This window comes from Molothrus aeneus, chromosome 13 (genome assembly GCF_037042795.1).
Source record: "Molothrus aeneus isolate 106 chromosome 13, BPBGC_Maene_1.0, whole genome shotgun sequence".
Lineage (NCBI taxonomy): Eukaryota > Metazoa > Chordata > Aves > Passeriformes > Icteridae > Molothrus > Molothrus aeneus.
Window position 1 is genome coordinate 3616410 of NC_089658.1, and position 17742 is coordinate 3634151.

At 46.7% G+C, this 17742-nt stretch overlaps 1 protein-coding gene across 2 annotated transcripts in view; it reads right to left on the minus strand.

Moving 5' to 3' along the window:
• The window catches only part of SIN3A (SIN3 transcription regulator family member A), a 31131-nt gene extending 13400 nt beyond the window's left edge, over positions 1-17731 (minus strand). Inside the window, exons 1-9 of one of the 2 annotated variants that reach the window (XM_066558762.1) lie at positions 17686-17731; positions 10006-10226; positions 8415-8591; positions 6862-6968; positions 6090-6372; positions 3561-3812; positions 2725-2877; positions 1794-1952; positions 513-602 (exon numbers count right to left, since the gene is read on the minus strand). In XM_066558762.1, the coding sequence (XP_066414859.1) occupies positions 513-602; positions 1794-1952; positions 2725-2877; positions 3561-3812; positions 6090-6372; positions 6862-6968; positions 8415-8591; positions 10006-10194 (1410 nt within the window). In that variant the 5' untranslated portion in view covers positions 10195-10226; positions 17686-17731. Of the gene's footprint in view, positions 1-512; positions 603-1793; positions 1953-2724; positions 2878-3560; positions 3813-6089; positions 6373-6861; positions 6969-8414; positions 8592-10005; positions 10276-17685 lie in introns of those variants that run through there. The other variant, XM_066558763.1, reaches the window with a different exon arrangement.
• Positions 17732-17742: the final 11 nt, after the last annotated feature.

Sequence of the window (17742 nt, forward strand, 5' to 3'; positions counted from 1 at the left end):
TGATCTGTGTGCTAAGCCAGCAACAGGTAACAACTGTGCAATTAATTAGATTAATCTCTGAAGGGAAATATTAAAAAAAAAGGCAGCCCAATGTAAATATGAATCAGGTGCTTTGTAAACTGAGCTCCCTCCTGCAGCCAGCTGGCTGTAGATGGGTACAAGCTGTGCCAACACAGCAAGACAAGCCATGCACATCATCAGCTGTAGGGGGATCTTATAAAGGGGAAAACCACTTGGAGTGTGGGTTACAGGAAAAAAATCCCATTCCCTCAAACAAATTGCAGCAGCAGGTGGAAAGCTGGAAAAGGAGCTTTGGGGAAAAGACACATATAAAAAATATCACCAATTTTAAAAAAATTCAATGTATCTGACTTAGGGGTCGCCAGATACATCTGAGGTAAAGCTGAGAAATGTTATCAGGGTGGTGTAAATCTCACTGTGATAAAAATCCAGATGTGTATACAGGAAGGACATACATCAAGCACATGCAACATCTGCATCCTGCCTCTCACCTTCTCGAAGAAGAGAGATTCTGTCCCCACACCATGTTTGCTGGCTTCTGCCAAAGACTGGTCTTTCAAACCAAGCAGCTTTGGTTTCTTCTGTTATCAAAAAAAAAAAAGGCAATTAAAAATAAAAGGTGTGTTCAGCAAGTTGGGATAATTTGATTATATATCACAGGTGAGTGCCAGCTCCCTGACCCCACCATGCACTTCCCATTAAAGAAAGGTGGCTTTTTTAAGAAGAAAAGTCTATTAAAACACGTGCTACAAGTTAATTTATTGAATGTTAATAAGTAGCATGCCACTCCAAATATCTGTAATACATTGTTTCACCCTTTCCTGTAACTAGCTGATTGTTTCAATCACACTGCAGCATATCTTACTTTGATAACTAGTTTGGAAAACTGCCAGAATAGATGATTTTCGTATCACTCATCCAGTTCTGCAAGTCTTACACTTCCCCAGAATGACAATTTTTTTTCTCTTACATTCTACTGAAAGATGCTTTATTTTCCCCATCCTCAGAAAGGCTGTAAGGTGCCTCCAAAATGTGCTTTATTTTGGTGCCCTCGATTTGAAGAGAAGGAGAAAGGGCAGAAGGGGACTTAAATGGTACAATTATGCCTGCTAATGCTTCTCATGACAAAGGAAGATACAATGGCTTCAAAAAAAGCAAGCAAATTTATCCCTCATGCACAAACACGAGACCACCTGGCCACAGGACAATTTTTGTTGCACTACAAAGCCTCGCTGCTCTCACAAATCATGTGTCATTTGAAAAGGGCAAACTCTGCTGAGAGAATAATCATTTATCATTGTATTAAAAGCTTCATCACAGGAAAGATGAGCAAACATGATTCTACTGCATCTGCTCCAAGTTCTACTACAACAAAGCTTTCAGGCACACCTTTTCAGCTCATCTTTCCCTACTGTGCCTTAGGAACATTTGCTACAAATATTGGGCAAATTTATTCTGTGGCATTACTGAGACTTTTGTCTCCACACTCCATAACTCCCCCTCATTAAACACTGCTATTAAAACTACATCTTTTTTAGAAAGCAATGAAAACTCTGTTTCCCCAAGCCATTAAAGTAACTATGTCCCACCCTCAGGAACAGATACCATCATCAGTTCACAAAAATCAGAGGCAAAGATGTGTGCTTGGAAACAAGGACTTCTGAAAGGTTTAAAGACAAACACTATTTTCCACATTCTCAAGCTGCAGCCTGTGCCACAAAAACCACAAGGACCTGGAAGACACCTCCTGAAGGAGCAGCCCAGGCTCTTACCTTCACCGGAGGGGTGGCTCCGGTGCCCGAGTGCCGTCGGATCTGGCAGCCATTCTGGTTGGGTCTCTGCTGCTTGTTGTTGAGCTGTGGCTTCTTCACTGTGCCTCCGTGGTCATTCCTGACTGATTCCACTTTCTCTGCAGTTGTCTTGCTCAACAGCTTGTTCAGAGACAAACCCATAAGACCATTAGGGCTACGTTCCACACAAAATGTCACTGAACGGGTTGGGTTGGGAGGGACCTTTAAGGTCATTCAGTTCCAATGCCATGGAGGATCAGGGACACCTCTCACTATTCCAAGTTGCTCAGAGTTCCATTTGACCTGCCCTTGAACACCTCCAGGGATGGGACAGCCACAGCTCCTCAGGGTAGCCTGTGGCAGTGTCTCACCACCCTCACAGGGAAGAATTTTTTTCTATTATCTAATCTAAACCTATTCTCTTTCAGTTTGAAGCCATTCCCCCTTGTCCATGCCCTTGTAAAGAGTTTCTCTCCATCTTTTTTTGAGGCTCTCTTCAGATACTGGAAGGTCACAATTAGGTGACCCCTGAGCCTTCTCTTTTCCAGGCAGAACAATCCTAATTCTCTCAGCCTTTCCTCACAGGAGATGTGCTTCATCCCTCTGATCATTTTGGTGGCCTCTGGACTTGCTCTGACAGATCCATGTCCTTCCTGTGCTGGGGACCCTAAAGCTCCTAGCTCTAGATGATCAATGGATTTTACTGCAGTTACAACCCTAACTTAGAACAACCCTCTTGCATTTAAAATAAAAGTTATTTAAGAGACAAGTTGTAGCCAGAAAACACAGTCTACCCTCCTAACCTCCTTCCTACACCCCAGGAAACTTAGAGCAAAAGCATATTTTTCTGAACACTGGCTTCATACAGAACAGTCTGCACTAGGTATTTCACCCTATCTCCAAGGGTACTCACCACAGAGCTGTTGGCATCAGGCAGGAACTGCCCAAATTCCGAGAGCAGATCCTCCTGGTTCTTGAAGAGGCGAGCCACCTGAGCATAGACCTCCTGCTCTGTCAGGGCTGGTGTGTAGTTCCCTCCTGCCTCCTTGGCATTACGCTGCTCTTTCTGCCAGAGGAAAGAGGAGAGGTGTCAGAAGAAAAGATGCACAAACTATTCAAGTGACAAAGAAAAAACAAACAAACTTTCAGTGATAGGAATAATGGAACAGCAAAGGTCTCAGCTTCTTTTATAAAGCATCATACTATATTAATAGTATGACTCTCATATATTCTAAATATCTATACTTATATATACACCATAAATACACCCTAAATGCCCAACTGGCCCTCTAAAAGTAAGACATTGACCAAAGAAGTGGTTTTTTTTGCTTTTAACATAGAGCTACAGCCACATTGCCTCATCCTGACACGTGCTCATGAAAAATGCCAAACTCAGTTTTTAAACAAGCATTGCAGAGACTTCCAAATAAAGATGATGGATTGAGATCTATTACTTCATACTACTATGTAACTTTTTTAACTTGCCAGACTTCTGCTTAGTTCAAGCAGAATTCAAGACCAGGCTGGAGAGGGCTTGGAGCAACCTGACCTAGCAGAAGGTGCCCCTGCCCATGGCAAAGGGTTGGACTAGATGATCTTTAAGGCCCCTTCCAATCCAAACCAGTCCATAATTACCTGCTGGCCACTGCTAGTACAGCAGAAGACCCAAATGCAAATTTTGGACAGCCCCCAAAGCAAAGCAAGAGAAAGAACCACACACAGGCACAAATTCACATTTCCAACACTCACCTGATACGTATGGAGAATCTCCAGGAAGGCTTTGTAGATGTCTGGCTGTCCCTGGAACCGGTTTTTGATCTTGTTGACATAGTTGATGGCGTGGTTGAACTCCACGGGCTGATTGTTCTGCAGGGATGGTGTGGTGCCCAGAGAGATTGTCACGGGCGTGTGCGGCTGCACCGGCGGCGAGCGCGGCGACGCGTACGGCGGGATCGGGGGCGTCTGCTGGCTGGCAGGGGTGTGAGCCTGCAACTGCGATGGCTGAGGGGAACACAGGCTCTGTTAGCAAGCAGCAGACCCTCCCCCCCTCGTGGTCAGGATAAAGCAATTCTAACCCACTTAGGGATAAATAAATAAATAAATAGAAATAGATAAATATTTAGCGGGCCAGCAGAGACTAAACTGCAACTGTGATGGCTGAGGGGAACACAGGCTCTGTTAGGGAGCAGCAGATCCCCTCATGGTCAGGATAAAGGCAATTTTAATCCACTTTGGGATAAATAAATAAATAAATAAATAAATAAATAAATAAATAAATAAATAAATATAGATAAATATTTAGTGGGCCAACAAAGACTAAACTGCATCACGGAGACAAAATACCCGGGCCGTTCAACACAGGCTCTGTTAGGGAGCAGCAGATCCCCTCATGGTCAGGATAAAGGCAATTTTAATCCACTTATGGATAAATAAATAAATAAATAAATAAATAAAAATAGATAAATATTTAGTGGGCCAGCAAAGACTAAACTGCATCACGGAGACAAAATACCCGGGCCGTTCAAGCAGTTGTTATTAAGATGATTTTCCTTGCTAATTGCTTTGGACTGAAACCTGACAAGAGACACAAACTACCTCAAAAACTTAACAGAGCCAAAATGCATAGATATGGCTGGCTCCCACACAGCCAGTCACTTTGGCACTAGTCAACAATTGTGGGATGAATGGAGACAATAGCAAGGGAAAACATGAGTTTCTTCAGACAAAAAGCAGGCAGTGAGTAATTATTTTGAATACTCTCAATGGACATTGAACAGCCAGGTGAAAATTTAGTTTTGAGGTGGCATTTTAAATAGAAATGGACGTACTTATTCCCGTCACATTTTACATTTCAAAACTCCTATTAAACAGAGTTTTCAGGACTGAGAATTTAAATAACTGTCTTAGGATGGGCATAAATATCCTGTTACAATATCCTGTCCTGCCTTTACCTGCCTAGTAGGGACATCTTACCTCATTGTCTAGCCTGTCCCTCAAGCTCATTTTAAAGCTTCAGCAAGGACAGTTCAACACTTTGCAGGTGTGACAGGGAGAAAACCACTTATCCCATGGTGTTAAGAAGGAGACTGCTACATCTTTACTGAGAGCATGTACCTCTTCAGAAAAAATCCCTGAAACCTAGCACAGGCAAGTTCATTCTGGAATGATCTGCAGTGTCCAGCTTGGCAAATCTTTTACCAAATCTTTCAGCATGTTTTTGTTTGCCATTTCTGAGCAGGAAGTTGCATGTCCCAACAATGTTTGCCCAGAGATCAGCTAACTGCCATATTTTAAATCCTGCTGCTTTTTAACTGCATGTCACCTTTTCCTCTAGCTTTTCCAGGCAATTGTTATCTAACAGTTTAGGGATTAACCCTTGAAACTTTGGAGATCCCATCCCTAAGGCTCTGAAATATTTTCACACTTTGAGGCTAAAATACACAAAATTTCATCTGGAGTAATCTCCTTGAATGTCTATTATCCTGTTCTGTTTCACATAAAATACATCTTTTGGACAGTAGAATCTGGATTATATCTAAACCAGAGTCAAATTTCCTTTGTTACTCAAAGGTCTCTGTTTTGGGCACACACAACCAATACCTACAGGCAATCTCATGGTCATTCTGCTAAACTCTTGCACTTTAGATGTTGTCAATAACTCCTGAACCCTTCCAGCTGACAGCTGAACCAGACCCCTCTACAAAAATCATTCAATCTGAAAACAAGACTTCAAGCAATGCAGAGGTCACCAAATAACAAATGAAGGTTTCCTAAAGATTTAATTGCCTCAAGCATTTGAAATGATTCACACATTTCCACACCAAAGAGAACATCTTTATCATAACCTCTGTTTTATGGGCAATTTCTTGGGACTTTAGGTCTAAGACAATATACTCAAAAGCAGGCAGATAGTGTGTGCCCAGTGCTTTAACTAGGAACCTTTTCCCTAGGTTGCTGGATCACTTCTTGAATAATGTGTGTGCCATTTACCAGATGCTCTGACTGTCTTTCAGTTCCCCACTGCCAGCAACAAGGCTTTTCCAAACCCTTAATGTTTTGGAAAGCTTATTTGAATTGCTGTCAAATTAACTACAACTGCATCTTCAAGTTTGAAAATGAGAAACTAATCCAGCAGCAGAAGGGAAACACATGAAGGCTCACAAGTACTGTGGGAAAGCAGTGTGGAAGTTAATTTTTCACCCTCTAGCTGCACACCAGCTTCAGCTGGAGGCAGCAGGATCTCTGTGCTCTCAGTGCAGGTCACCCAGAGCCCCTCACCTTGCTGATTTTGGCAGGTGTGGGCTGTGGGGCCGGCTGTGCTGGTGTCGGGGTCGACTGCGCCGAAGGCTGCGACGGATGCGGCGGCTGCGGCTGCGGCTGGGGCTGCAGCCCGTGCGTGGGGATCTGGTGAACCTGCCCCGGGGTGGTCACGTTCACCATGTCATTGGTCTGCACCTCAATCTTGTAGCCAGGTGGCAGGAAGGTGTTGAAGCCCATGATCAGGTCTGGGTGGCCCTTGAAGAGCTGCGACACACGGCTGATCACCCCCGGAGTGTCGATGCTGGGGAAGGAATAAGATCACAGTGTCACCATCCCCTGGCACCTTGCAGTGGGACAAGGTTCTCCACACAGCGATCTTCCAGTAGACTTTGTTTTCCCCCCTTATCACCTCTAACATATGAAACAATGCAAAACTGAGTCCTATAAACAGACTGCTGAACTCAAGAGTGACATTAGCATTATTTTATCAGCCCAGACAGGGCTTTATATCCATGAGATCCAGTCCCAAGTCTGACCATTATTAATGGGCAGACAACCAGATGAATCAGCTGTCAAGGCTGAACTTGTGAACTCCCACTCTAGGCAGAGATTTAGTATAAATGAAGGGATGCATTTCATTTTCAGAAAATAAAGCACACAACTGCTTTTACATCATTGTCCAGGTGTGTTATTCTGTATACAAAGGACAGAATTCAGCTCCTGCCCTGTGCTCCCATGTCCACATACACTCTTTCTAACCTGGAAGGAAGAAGCAAATGCAGCTTGTTACCTTTGAGATTTAAATTCCTTCATAATATCCAAGAAGTCATTGTAGACCTGTGGCTGACTACCAAACTGTAGCTTCACCTGGTCAAGGTAAGACAATGCATCCTCCACCTGGAGACAGACCAGACAGGTCGTTTTAGCAGAGAAGATTTGATTTCACCTCCCATTGTTCTGTAAAACACTCAGCATTTGAAAACACAGCTGTTAGCCCTGAGCCTGGGCAGGGAATGAAGGAGCAAAAAGCTCATGAGCCTGGTTTGTGTACTACCAGCACTGTTTGAATAAGAGTTACTCACTCCCCACTCCTGGCCCACAAGATAAAACTGTACCAAAAAAAAGACAACAAGGAAAAAAAAAAAAGGCAACACAGATCAGCAGAATTACTCAGAATGAAAAAAAAAAAAAACAACAAAACCCAACATGCTCCAAATCTACCATCACTGAAGTGACTGCTAGGATAAACAGAACTAGACTGAGTATTTTTCCTGCATTCATATGTGGAAATTATTATGGAAGTCTAAGAATAAGCAGAAAGCGGAAATGACATATTCAGTGTAGTAGATGTCTGCCAGGTACACGCTTGCACTTTTCTCAAAAAACCAGACATTTCAGTTCAACATAGAAGGGCTTTGAAAATGGCAACTGTGGGTGGCAAATTGTTTTACACCTCAAACAGCAAGAGGTTCATGATTTGTGTACCAACAGCCAATTTTCAGAGGTGCAGGAAGAACACCCATGGCCCAAAGTGAGAGCTCTGGGTCCCTGAGCCTCCAGCAGCCTGGCCAAGCACTCAGCAGCTGCAAGAGCAGCACACAGGACCCCTCTTTGGTCTGACATTAAACAACAGCACGAGAAGACTCATGTATAGCCCCAACCTTGCACCAGCAAAGGATTTTTCATGGATTTCACTGTGAGGAAGAAGCACTCTTTTTGAAACTGGTTTTCAGAGGTTTGTAGAAATGAAGTTTCCTACATTCAGCAAAAGGAAAGGGCAGTGGTTTCCACCAAAACTGGAAAAGACTCACAACGTATTTGGAAGAAGCTGAAACAGGCATCAATTTGTATGTATGTGCCTTCTCCAAATGTAGCAACTTAAAGGGGTTATTTTTGGTGGACTTGTCTCTTTGTTTAAGGGTTTTACAGCACATAATCTGAGAATAGAGCCTTCCTTACTCCCAAATTACTCCCACACAATCACCCACATATGCCATGTGTTCAGAAAAGCACCAAATGTTTTGGTAATTTAACCCATTCATCCAAATACTCTAAGCAATACATTCCTCCTTTCCCTCCCTGCCACATATCTCTTCCTGGCCAGTCCAATTTCTTTTTATTATGGTTATGTGAAACAACAGGGCTTCAGCTGAAAGAGAAGTCCATTTCTGTGTTCAATAGACTCCCAAACGTGAGAAGCATCAAATCCTTGGGAAGAGGGAAAGGGAAGGGGGAAAGGGAAGGGGGAAAGGGAAGGGGGTTAAAAATAGCCAGAAAAAGGGACCTGGCCGCAGAAGGAATTTTGGGAGAGGATGGTTGACATCGGGCAGCTGCTGACATTACCTTGAGCCTCTGGAACTGCTGCTGGCCCTGCACAGGCACGGCTGGGGGCGTGGGGTGCGTGTGGCTCTGCACCACCTGGCTGCCGTGGGGCTGCACGGGCGCGGGGTGGTGGTGGCCGCTGTGCACGGCGGCGATGGCCGGCCCGTGGCTGCCCGAGCTCTGCGGCACGGCCGACACCTGCCAAGGCAAACAGCACATCAGGCACGGCCCCGTGGAGGGAGCAGAGCCTCCCAGCTCCCCAGACACAGCAGGACAGTCAAGGAAGCAGAAGGCAGCTGGTTTGAGCTTTAACCATGAGTGCTAACAGCTTTGCTCGACCAACTCCAGACAGCTCTCATCCCACACTCCAAATACAGGAAAGCCCTCCCTGCAGACACGTGCCAAACGCAGGTTGTCCCCAGCCTGCACACTCACTGCCTGTCCTGTATGTCCCCTGACATAAAGAGCTGGAAAAGGAGGGTAAAATGGAATTTTTAAGCTGGCAAGAGTCAAGGTTCTCTCCTTTCCCTATATGTCACAAGTAATAATCTGAATGAATGAATCTACATTCTTGATAATTCAGTTTGGGTATTAAAAGTCAAATTGTGACTCTCTGGCATCAGCAGGGTCAGGGGAAAACCCAGCTTGGTATTTCCCCTAGAAAACCAGGGAAAGAACAGAAAGCATGCACTTTTGGGACTTCTTCATACCATAAACCAGGAAAGTTTCAATTTGGAAAATCATTTTCGGAAACTCAGTTTTCCATTCAAGTCTCTTTTAGATGGAACATACTTAATTTAATTCTCATGAACAAAATAAGGTTTGCTTGCTGGTCCATCTAAGTTCTTTTTAGGAAGGACTGCCAGTATCAACACACCCTCTTAGAAAGGGTCTGCATGCAGCTCTTCAGCTCTGTGGCTGCCACTATCAGTGTGAATATCCTTTCTGCAGAAGCAAGGATGAAGCTGTGGGTAAAATCAGGCACTAGACAGGGAGAGCAGCTCACCAGCAACACAAGTGTGGAAGATTGAACATACCAGAAATGTGGCAGAGACAAATATCCCACAAATAGCCTTTCCCTGCTCTTTCACTGACAGCTATCTCCAGTGTACTCTTAAAAAGATTCTTTTTTTCCCTGTTCCCAACTGCCAGCTCCTTGTAAAGGAGGCAAGAGAGGGAAGAGTGCCACCTAATGACTCCGGGGTAATGTTTTACAAAACATTTCAATTTTCCTGAAAGTCTTCAATCTAAATGCTGATCTAGTCTGTTAAGCTTAAGATCACCCAAGATACCATAAGTCTTTTACAACAGCAAACCTTTTCCTGCTGAAAAACAGAAAAATGGAGGAAAAACCCTTCACAAACCTGACTCTGAGATTCAGAGACCAAGGTCTGAGAGAATCATTAGAAGAATCATGTTCAAGAAAGCCAAGTCACACCATGTTGGTTGGTGAATGAAGCCAACAAAGCAAGCACTGACAACGAGACGTACATTGTCCATTTTTTAAAGGAAACCCCGAGTACCAAAACAAAACTTTGTGTCAAATACAGAACTCTACGGTGCTACAACACGGTGCTGGCTGGCCAGGGAGCTAAGGGCTGAGTACACACACCTGGTAGCTGGGAGTTACAGAGTACTGGATGCCCGTGGCCGACTGCATGGTGTCGGACACCGCCTCATAGACCGGCGGGGCCGGGGCGAGCACGCGGTGCTGGTGCGGGAAAGCCTCGGTGCTGCTGGTGATACGTCTCTGCTGCGACGCATACACGGGAGACTCCTGCTCATCCAATCGCCGCTTCATGCTGAACTCATGCTCGGGAAGCACCTCAAAACCTGGGGAAAGCACACTGGTTAGCACAGGGAAATTGATCCAGCGCTCCTGTCCTGCAGAGATCACCGCGAGCAGGCACGGCGAATTTCTGTCTGTTCCGGTGCTGGTATCTTGTAAAGGGAAAGTGGAATTAAAGATTAGCTTTCAGCATAAAACATGCAACCGTATCTCAGCACAAAAAGTACAGCCTTATTGTTGTAGGAACTTGAAAGTTAAGGATTTCTTCAGTCTCACCTAAAGGATGTTGCTAACACACAGACCCCAAGCGATGCAGAGCTTGTGAATGCAGTGTTTGAACACAAGAGGCTGGGGAAGGAAGGAGGTGTTACCTACACACCATTTATACTGACAATAGGAAAAAAACCCCTCTTGGACAGTCCAGGTAGGATGACAGCTGAGAGAGATGCTGTGAGAGATCCTAAAGGACGTTGCTAACACACAGAGCCTGAGCGATGCAAAGCTCATGAATGCAGTGTTTGAACACAAGAGGCTGGGGAAGGAAGGATGTTTTATCTACACACCATTTATACTGACAACAGAAAAAAACCCTCTTGGACAGTCCAGGTAGGATGACAGCTGTGAGAGATACTTTAAAACATGGGAAAAAAGCAGGCTGCAGAATCAGAGTGTGAAGTCGCTTACAAAGCCCCAAAGCATTTAATATGTGTGTATTAAGCACATTTCATGTGTAACTTTAGGGAAAGACATAGGTCTACTATACTAGGAGCATTTTGGGTACCACATGCCACACCTGTGGTGCTGCCAGCACCCTGGCCCCCACTCAGAAGCTGGATTCCTGCCTGTCTGCCAGTGAGCACAGATCAGCAGCTCCCTCACTTACTCCCCTGTATTTATTTTCATGTTCCTGCCCAACCTCAAGTTGTTTTTTTGCAACTTGATTTCACTTCAAATCCAACAGGTCATTCTGCCACTGTCCCACTCCAAAAGGAGCCATGAATTCCTGGCTCTGTTGGATTGAACCAGTCACCCCAGTACTCTTCACTGCAAGCAAATTCCAGTGCTGTTTTCTGTCCATTGATAGTTATTGCCATCCTTGAGATGTTATCTGCTGTTTATCAAAAGCACAGGCAGCCTGTTAAGATGCTGGAAGGACAGAAAACAGTGAAACCACCCTCTTTTGACTCAGGATCTCTCCAAAGCAAGGCCTTTTCAGTTCAGTGCAGTTAAGACACACTCATTGCTAAGGCAAGCATATGGATAAATGAGAGGAAACAACATTCCCCCAGAATAATGGTAACAGCCAACTGAGCCAATCCCCATCTACCAAATCAGGACAGCTCTGCACAGTGTAAATCTGTTATTAATCAAATAACCCAAAGACCATTCACTGATATCTCATATCAAACATGGAAACAGGAATCAGCAGGACAAAGGTGCAAATTTTCTTCTCCATGACATAAAACATGGAAAACATTAGGAAAAATTTGTTTTGGAAGGGACCTTAGAGATTATTTCATTGGCAGGGACACCTTCCACTATCCCAGGTTGCTCCAAGCCCTGTCCAGCCTGGTCTCAGACACTTCCAGGGATGGGACAGCCACAGCTCCTCCGGGCACCCTGTGCCAGGGCCTCCCCACCCTCAACAGGAAAAAATTTCTTCCCAGTACCCAATATAAACCATCCCTATTAGCCCCTCCTTTCACTTGGAGAAGGTAGGACAACAAGGAAGATGATTTAATTTATTTCTGAAGTTACTCTCCAAGTTTAACCTCTCAAGAGGTCCCCAAATCACCTGGCAGGTCACAGACAGGAAGCAGAGGGCTCCTTGCTCAAAGTAAAGGAGAAAAGGTCATCAACTGCATCTCAATTGCAAGTTACAAACCCTAAGTAAGCCTGATCCCCAGCACACACTCAGCAAGCAGAACACACACTCCAGGAGCTCACTCCTCTAATGGTGCTGCACTGGTTGTCTTTTCAACCAGTCTCTGCTGATAAATGAAGAGCCAGAAGGTTAACATGGAGCTACTCCCCCCATGGAGCTACTTCACTCAGGCACAGGCCACATTTTGCTTTGCAAAAACTGAGTTTTATGCTAATAAGGCTGGGACTAAACTGAGTAAATCTGGCCTCACCCCATCCACCCACAGCAGAGCTGGCCAGGATTTTGCATGACAATGGCTGAGTGCATGACTAAAGTCTGGGCAAAGCCTTGGTGGCAGCTATTTACAAGCTACTCACCTACTTGGATACCCTTCTGCTCTGAACCCTGCTCCCTCAGCCAGCCCTGCCACTCACCTCTGACCTCCCAGGCTGCTTCTGCCCTCACCCTTTCAATACTGTGTGTAGATCCATGTGGTGTGGCGGCTTCTCAGTGTCCCACCCTTGGGTCTCATTTCCCAGAGCATCACTCCACACTCACCCCTTCAGATGCACTCACCAGCCCCTGACGCAGAGGCTGTTTGAGGGCAGAAGATGGCTGGGAGGCTCACGTGCCCTTATGAGGATTAAAATGCCACCTCAGGCTGTCTGAGAAGACTTTTCCCTGTGAAGACACCACAATTCTTGGCCTGTGAGGCCACAGGAATCATGACAGTACCAAGGATCCGTCACCACACACACACCAGCAGCGTGAACATCAGTTTTGGAAGCTCCCAATTCTTGCAGGCCAAGTGTACAATCTTCCAACAATTTAGTTTGCTGTGAGGTTGATAATTGAAACTTCTGTAAAGCAAAAATTAAAGCTCATGTATGTTCATCTTCCCTCTGAATTCCCCTCACCTTCACCAACTGAGCTTGGACTCTGCTTTTATCCAAGCACTGGAGCTGCTTCAGCTGTGAAATTCTGTATTATAAAAGGGTGTGTGTGTATATACATATATATATATATATATATATATATATATATATATAGGTAATAGTCAATAGCAGCAGTCAATTTTCCCAGATAACACCACACTAACTCCCACCAAGGATCTGCAACCCACTGAGTAAGAGTGTCTCACAGCAAACCAGCCATTAATGAAGATTGCTAATTGGCAGGCTTTATTAATCCTAGCAGAGAGATGGTCTCAAAGCTCTGCTGTACCCAGACAGAGACAGGTGATGGTAACTCTGCATCCATCACCACCCAAACCAGAGAGAGAGGGGAAAGCAGACCAGCACCCCAACAGTGACTGGTCTGCATCCTGCAGGAGGAGATGTGGTGCTGAATGGTCCCAAAGTGCATTCATTTCCTCACTGAAGTCCTGCTAATCTTCACCTGGCATCTCCCATCAATCTCCTCTGTTCAAAAGCTGGAGAGATCTGTCCTGCAGAAAGTCCCTCTCCTCCTACAGCCCACCAAAAAAAGCTGAGGAAGGAACAATGAGATGAAACCCAGGACTAGACATGTCATTTTGAACTGATTTAGCCAAAGCATGCTGCTCAAAGGGCCAATTCCACCCACTTCCACCCTCAGTAACAACTGATTTCTCCTTAATGATGGCAAAGCCCAGCTAAGGGAAAGATATTTTGAGAATAAGCACACAACATCAAAGACTTGTACCAAGAGTTTTCCCTCCACATTACAAACAATACTATGCTTATGCATCATCTCAGAAATGCAGCACACATCTCTGGCATCCCCTCATGGACTTTGAAGTGCAGATTGACAGAGCCCCAATTCAAACTGCAACATCTGTAACCTTAATTTGAGGGTTGAAAAGCCCTCAAAATACAGCAGGGACTGAAAGTAAGTCACAAAATTCAGGCACTTTCCTTTGTTAAAAGCATTAACAGGATGCATGCAGGAGATCTTAGCTCCACCTGAGCAGACCAAGTCAAGAATTGAATTCCCTTTCCCCAGCAGCATTTCTACCCAAACTCCCTTTTAACTCCTTAAAAGGAGCACACTTCATTCTGTCTAGGGCAGGATGAAAACTATTGGGTTTTTTTTCCCCTGAGGTTTTTAGTTTTTAGGCTTTTTGAGGGTTTTTTTGCAGAAAAAGGGAACACACCTCTGGATCTTCCCACCTGTGCCACCTCCCAGCTCCGTGCCACAGGTAGGATTCATCAGGCAGACACACACACACAGGATCTTCAGCTGGTAAAGCAAAGGAAAAATTAAGAAAAGCTATGTTGCATCTCAGTAACAATGCTAGAATTATGGAATTTTACCTCACCAGAGGGTTTCCCATCCATCTGCCCCACGTGAGCTGGTGGGACAGATAAGGGCAAGTGGAGCACATCCCTTTGCCTCTACTGAGGAGAGCAAAGGAGTGGCAGTACTGACACAGAAGGAGAAGGAACAAAGAGGGGACGAGGCTGGATTCAGCTGGAGGAGCACTGCAGGGCTCTCCTCCTGCCTGCTCACTGCTCCATGGGAGCAACAGAGGCACCAGAGCCCAGGTGCTCCCCTCTTCCATCACAAAACCACCTCTCTGGTGGCAGCTCTGCTCCCCAGCATTTTACCACATAATATCCCAAAAATCTCCATTATTTCTACTACAGGTTTTCCCACCAGATAAGCAGGGTCTTCAGGCATTGGAGATCAGCTGGTAAAGTTAAAAGAAAAAGCCAAATAGAGACTAGGAAGAAAGCAAATTGGGAAAGTGCACTGCCTCAACACCTGTTGGAAACCCAGCATACCTGTGAATAAACACCAGCTCCACCAACAAGCTGTAAAAACCCACTGGAGAGGATTTTGATCCCTCTGAAAAACTGCAGGGAAATTGCAGAGCTGCAGAGGATTCGTTTAACACACGTGAGGGCTTTTTAAAAGGTTTTCTTTCGAGGGAGAGAGGACTCAAAAGTAGGGAGCAGCAAGTGTAAGTGTCAGCTCTGCTCCCGGAACAGTCACGGATGTCCTGCAGGACACATCCCACACAGGATTATGGAGGAGTGCACAGCAGTGCCTGCTGAAAGGAGCCAGCTCAGGTTCCAGCAGTGCTGCTAACCCAGCCACACGACTTCCAGAACATGACCCAGCTTGTTCAGCAGTCACTGCTACACTTTGTTTTTACAGTGCCACACAGCCCTGCAGCACGGGGATAACCCCTTGTGCACGCTACAGAAAGGCACATCTGGGATCAGAGCATCATTCCAAAATGAAATGAGAAGCATCCTTAGGAAAAGGTGCTGGAAAAGCACGACCTGAAGCTTTGGGAGCAGTTGGGGGAGTTTTCTGCAGGGTGACATCGTGCCAGCACTCACCAAGAGGCAGATGGGACACAAAAAAACCCCACTCACCCAGATGGGGAACAAGTTGGTGAGGCATTGATCCCTGCTTTGCCAGAAAGTGGCCCAGGTGCCAAACACCACCACAGACACAATCCAAAACACGCTCAACAGAGCTCAGAGCATTGTTCTGCCCTGTTTCCTAACTGCACCTACCCCATGCACAGAGGGAATGATCAGAATCCTTTTATTTAACCAAATGAAAAAAGACAAGACCCCAGCAGGGTTGGAAAAAAGTAGCCTGGTCCCAAAAGCACAGCCCAGGCTGAAGTGACAGCTATTATGGGGCTCTTTTCTGCTCCAGCTCCAACAGCCATAAAAGCTTTCCAACGCTGGAGAAGTCCAGAACAGCAATCTGGACAGAAAACGATTCATAAAACCTGGAAACGTAAATGATCCGCCTGCCAATTCCAACACGATGCTCCCAGCCCCACACGTGCCAGGAGCCTGAGCAGAGGGCTCCCCCAGCAACCCAGGCTGGGCCAGGGGGAGAGCATCCCCCTTCCCCACACTGCTCACAAAACCAGCCTGACTTCCCCCAAACTTGAGTGAATTAGTGCTGTTTTTTTGGATGAACGACTACGTTGCAGCATCTCAAACTAATTCATGCTGAGACCATGTGTCTTCAGCAGAAGCAGAAGGTGGGAGGGATGAGGAGAAGATACTCTGGGGGGAGAAAGCACGATTTCCTTTTGCAAAGAGCGTACCCATGTGAAAAACCGCTAACTTCACCTCAGCAGGGGAAAAAAAAAAGACCCTAAAAAGTTAAAAAGTGGTTTTCTACTCTTGGAGATACAGCACAGGCTGACACCTGGCTGCCAAGGCACTTTATGCGATGAAGGAAGTTTTACAGATGCTTTAAAATTAGTGTATTAAAATAAAATGCCATTTTAATTTAAAATACTGCACTATACAGCTAATCCTATATAGTAATGCTTACTTTTCTGAAACTGTATTTTTTTAAATAATTACGAGTCAGGAGTGGAAAATGGCCAGTACAGATACAGCTGTACTGAATTAAGTTGGGCATTTTCCACTTGTTTACTGAGCCTGCACGTTTTAGCACAACCTAAAGCAGCAAGTTAAAAGAAACATGAGGTGTTACGTCAGCCTTAAGCTACACTTTAACGCACAGACCAGGTTTAGGTTCCTCTGGACAGCGTGGGAGACTGAAAATCCATGCACAGCTGGAGATGCCTTTGATAATGAGTTTAAAATAGAGCTGACACAACTTATTTTGCCCCATTTCAGTGGTCCAAATAAATACATTTCTTCAGGGATGCAATTTGTATCTGAGCACATGTGCTATTCACACAAATAATGACTGTTAAAATTCAGAATGGCTCTGAACCCAGGCCAGGAAGAGGCAGAAAAAACAGAATTTAGTAAAGCAGACACAAAGCACAATCATACTTTTAAAGCTACCTGAACTCCACCAGCCTCCTGCTATCAAAAAAACCCAATCCTAAAGTAGTTTCTAGAGATGTACAACAGCCTGAAGCATTTAAAAAAAATGGATGAAATACCAATGTAAGCATCTGCCAAGTTCAGAGCACGGGAGGACGCGCAGAGGGCTCCGGCTCGCTATTAAAATCGCGGATAAATTAACGGGTGCACGAGGAGCTCTCGGGTTTCCGTGCCTGTGCCGCTCCAACAGGTCCTTTCGGAGAGCCGCGCTGCGGAGCGGGAGAGCTGCGAGAGCCACGGGGGAGCCTCGGCCAGCCCGGAGCCGCCGCGGAGCGCCCGTGCCGCGGGGACCGGCACCGGCACAGCGCCTTCACGGCAACTCCGCCGGGAAGTTGGGCGAACACCGGCACTGGGGAGCACCGCGCCGCCCCCCCGGCTCTCGGAACGCCCCCCAGGCGGGCGGGAGCCCCGGCGCGCGGTGCGGCCGGTACCGGGGCCGTGCAATGCGGGCGAGCGCTGCCGGGGGCGGTCCCGCCGCAGCCCGGGAGCGGCACCGGGCGGAGGGCGGGCGGAGGGGCGGGGGGAGGAGGCGGCGCCCGGCTCGCAGCGCGCCCAGCGGCCGCCGCACGCTCCGCCCGCCGCTCCCGCCATGCCGGGGCCGGGACACCCCGGCGGGGCGGGGCGGGGCGGGAGGACGCGCGGCCGCCCGCGCGGGCCGGGGCTCCCCGGGGAGCCCCGCCGCGGGCACCGACCGGCCCCCCCCCCCCCAACCCCGCGCCGCCGCCGCACCGGCGCCGGGCCCCGCCCCCTACGGATCGCCGGAGGGGGCCGGCCCCGGGCCCGGCGGCCTCCCGTCCCCGCCGCCCCGCTCTTCCTTACCTCGAAGCGGCTCCTGGCAGCGGCCGGGTCTCCCTCAGGGTCCGGGGGTGGCGGGCA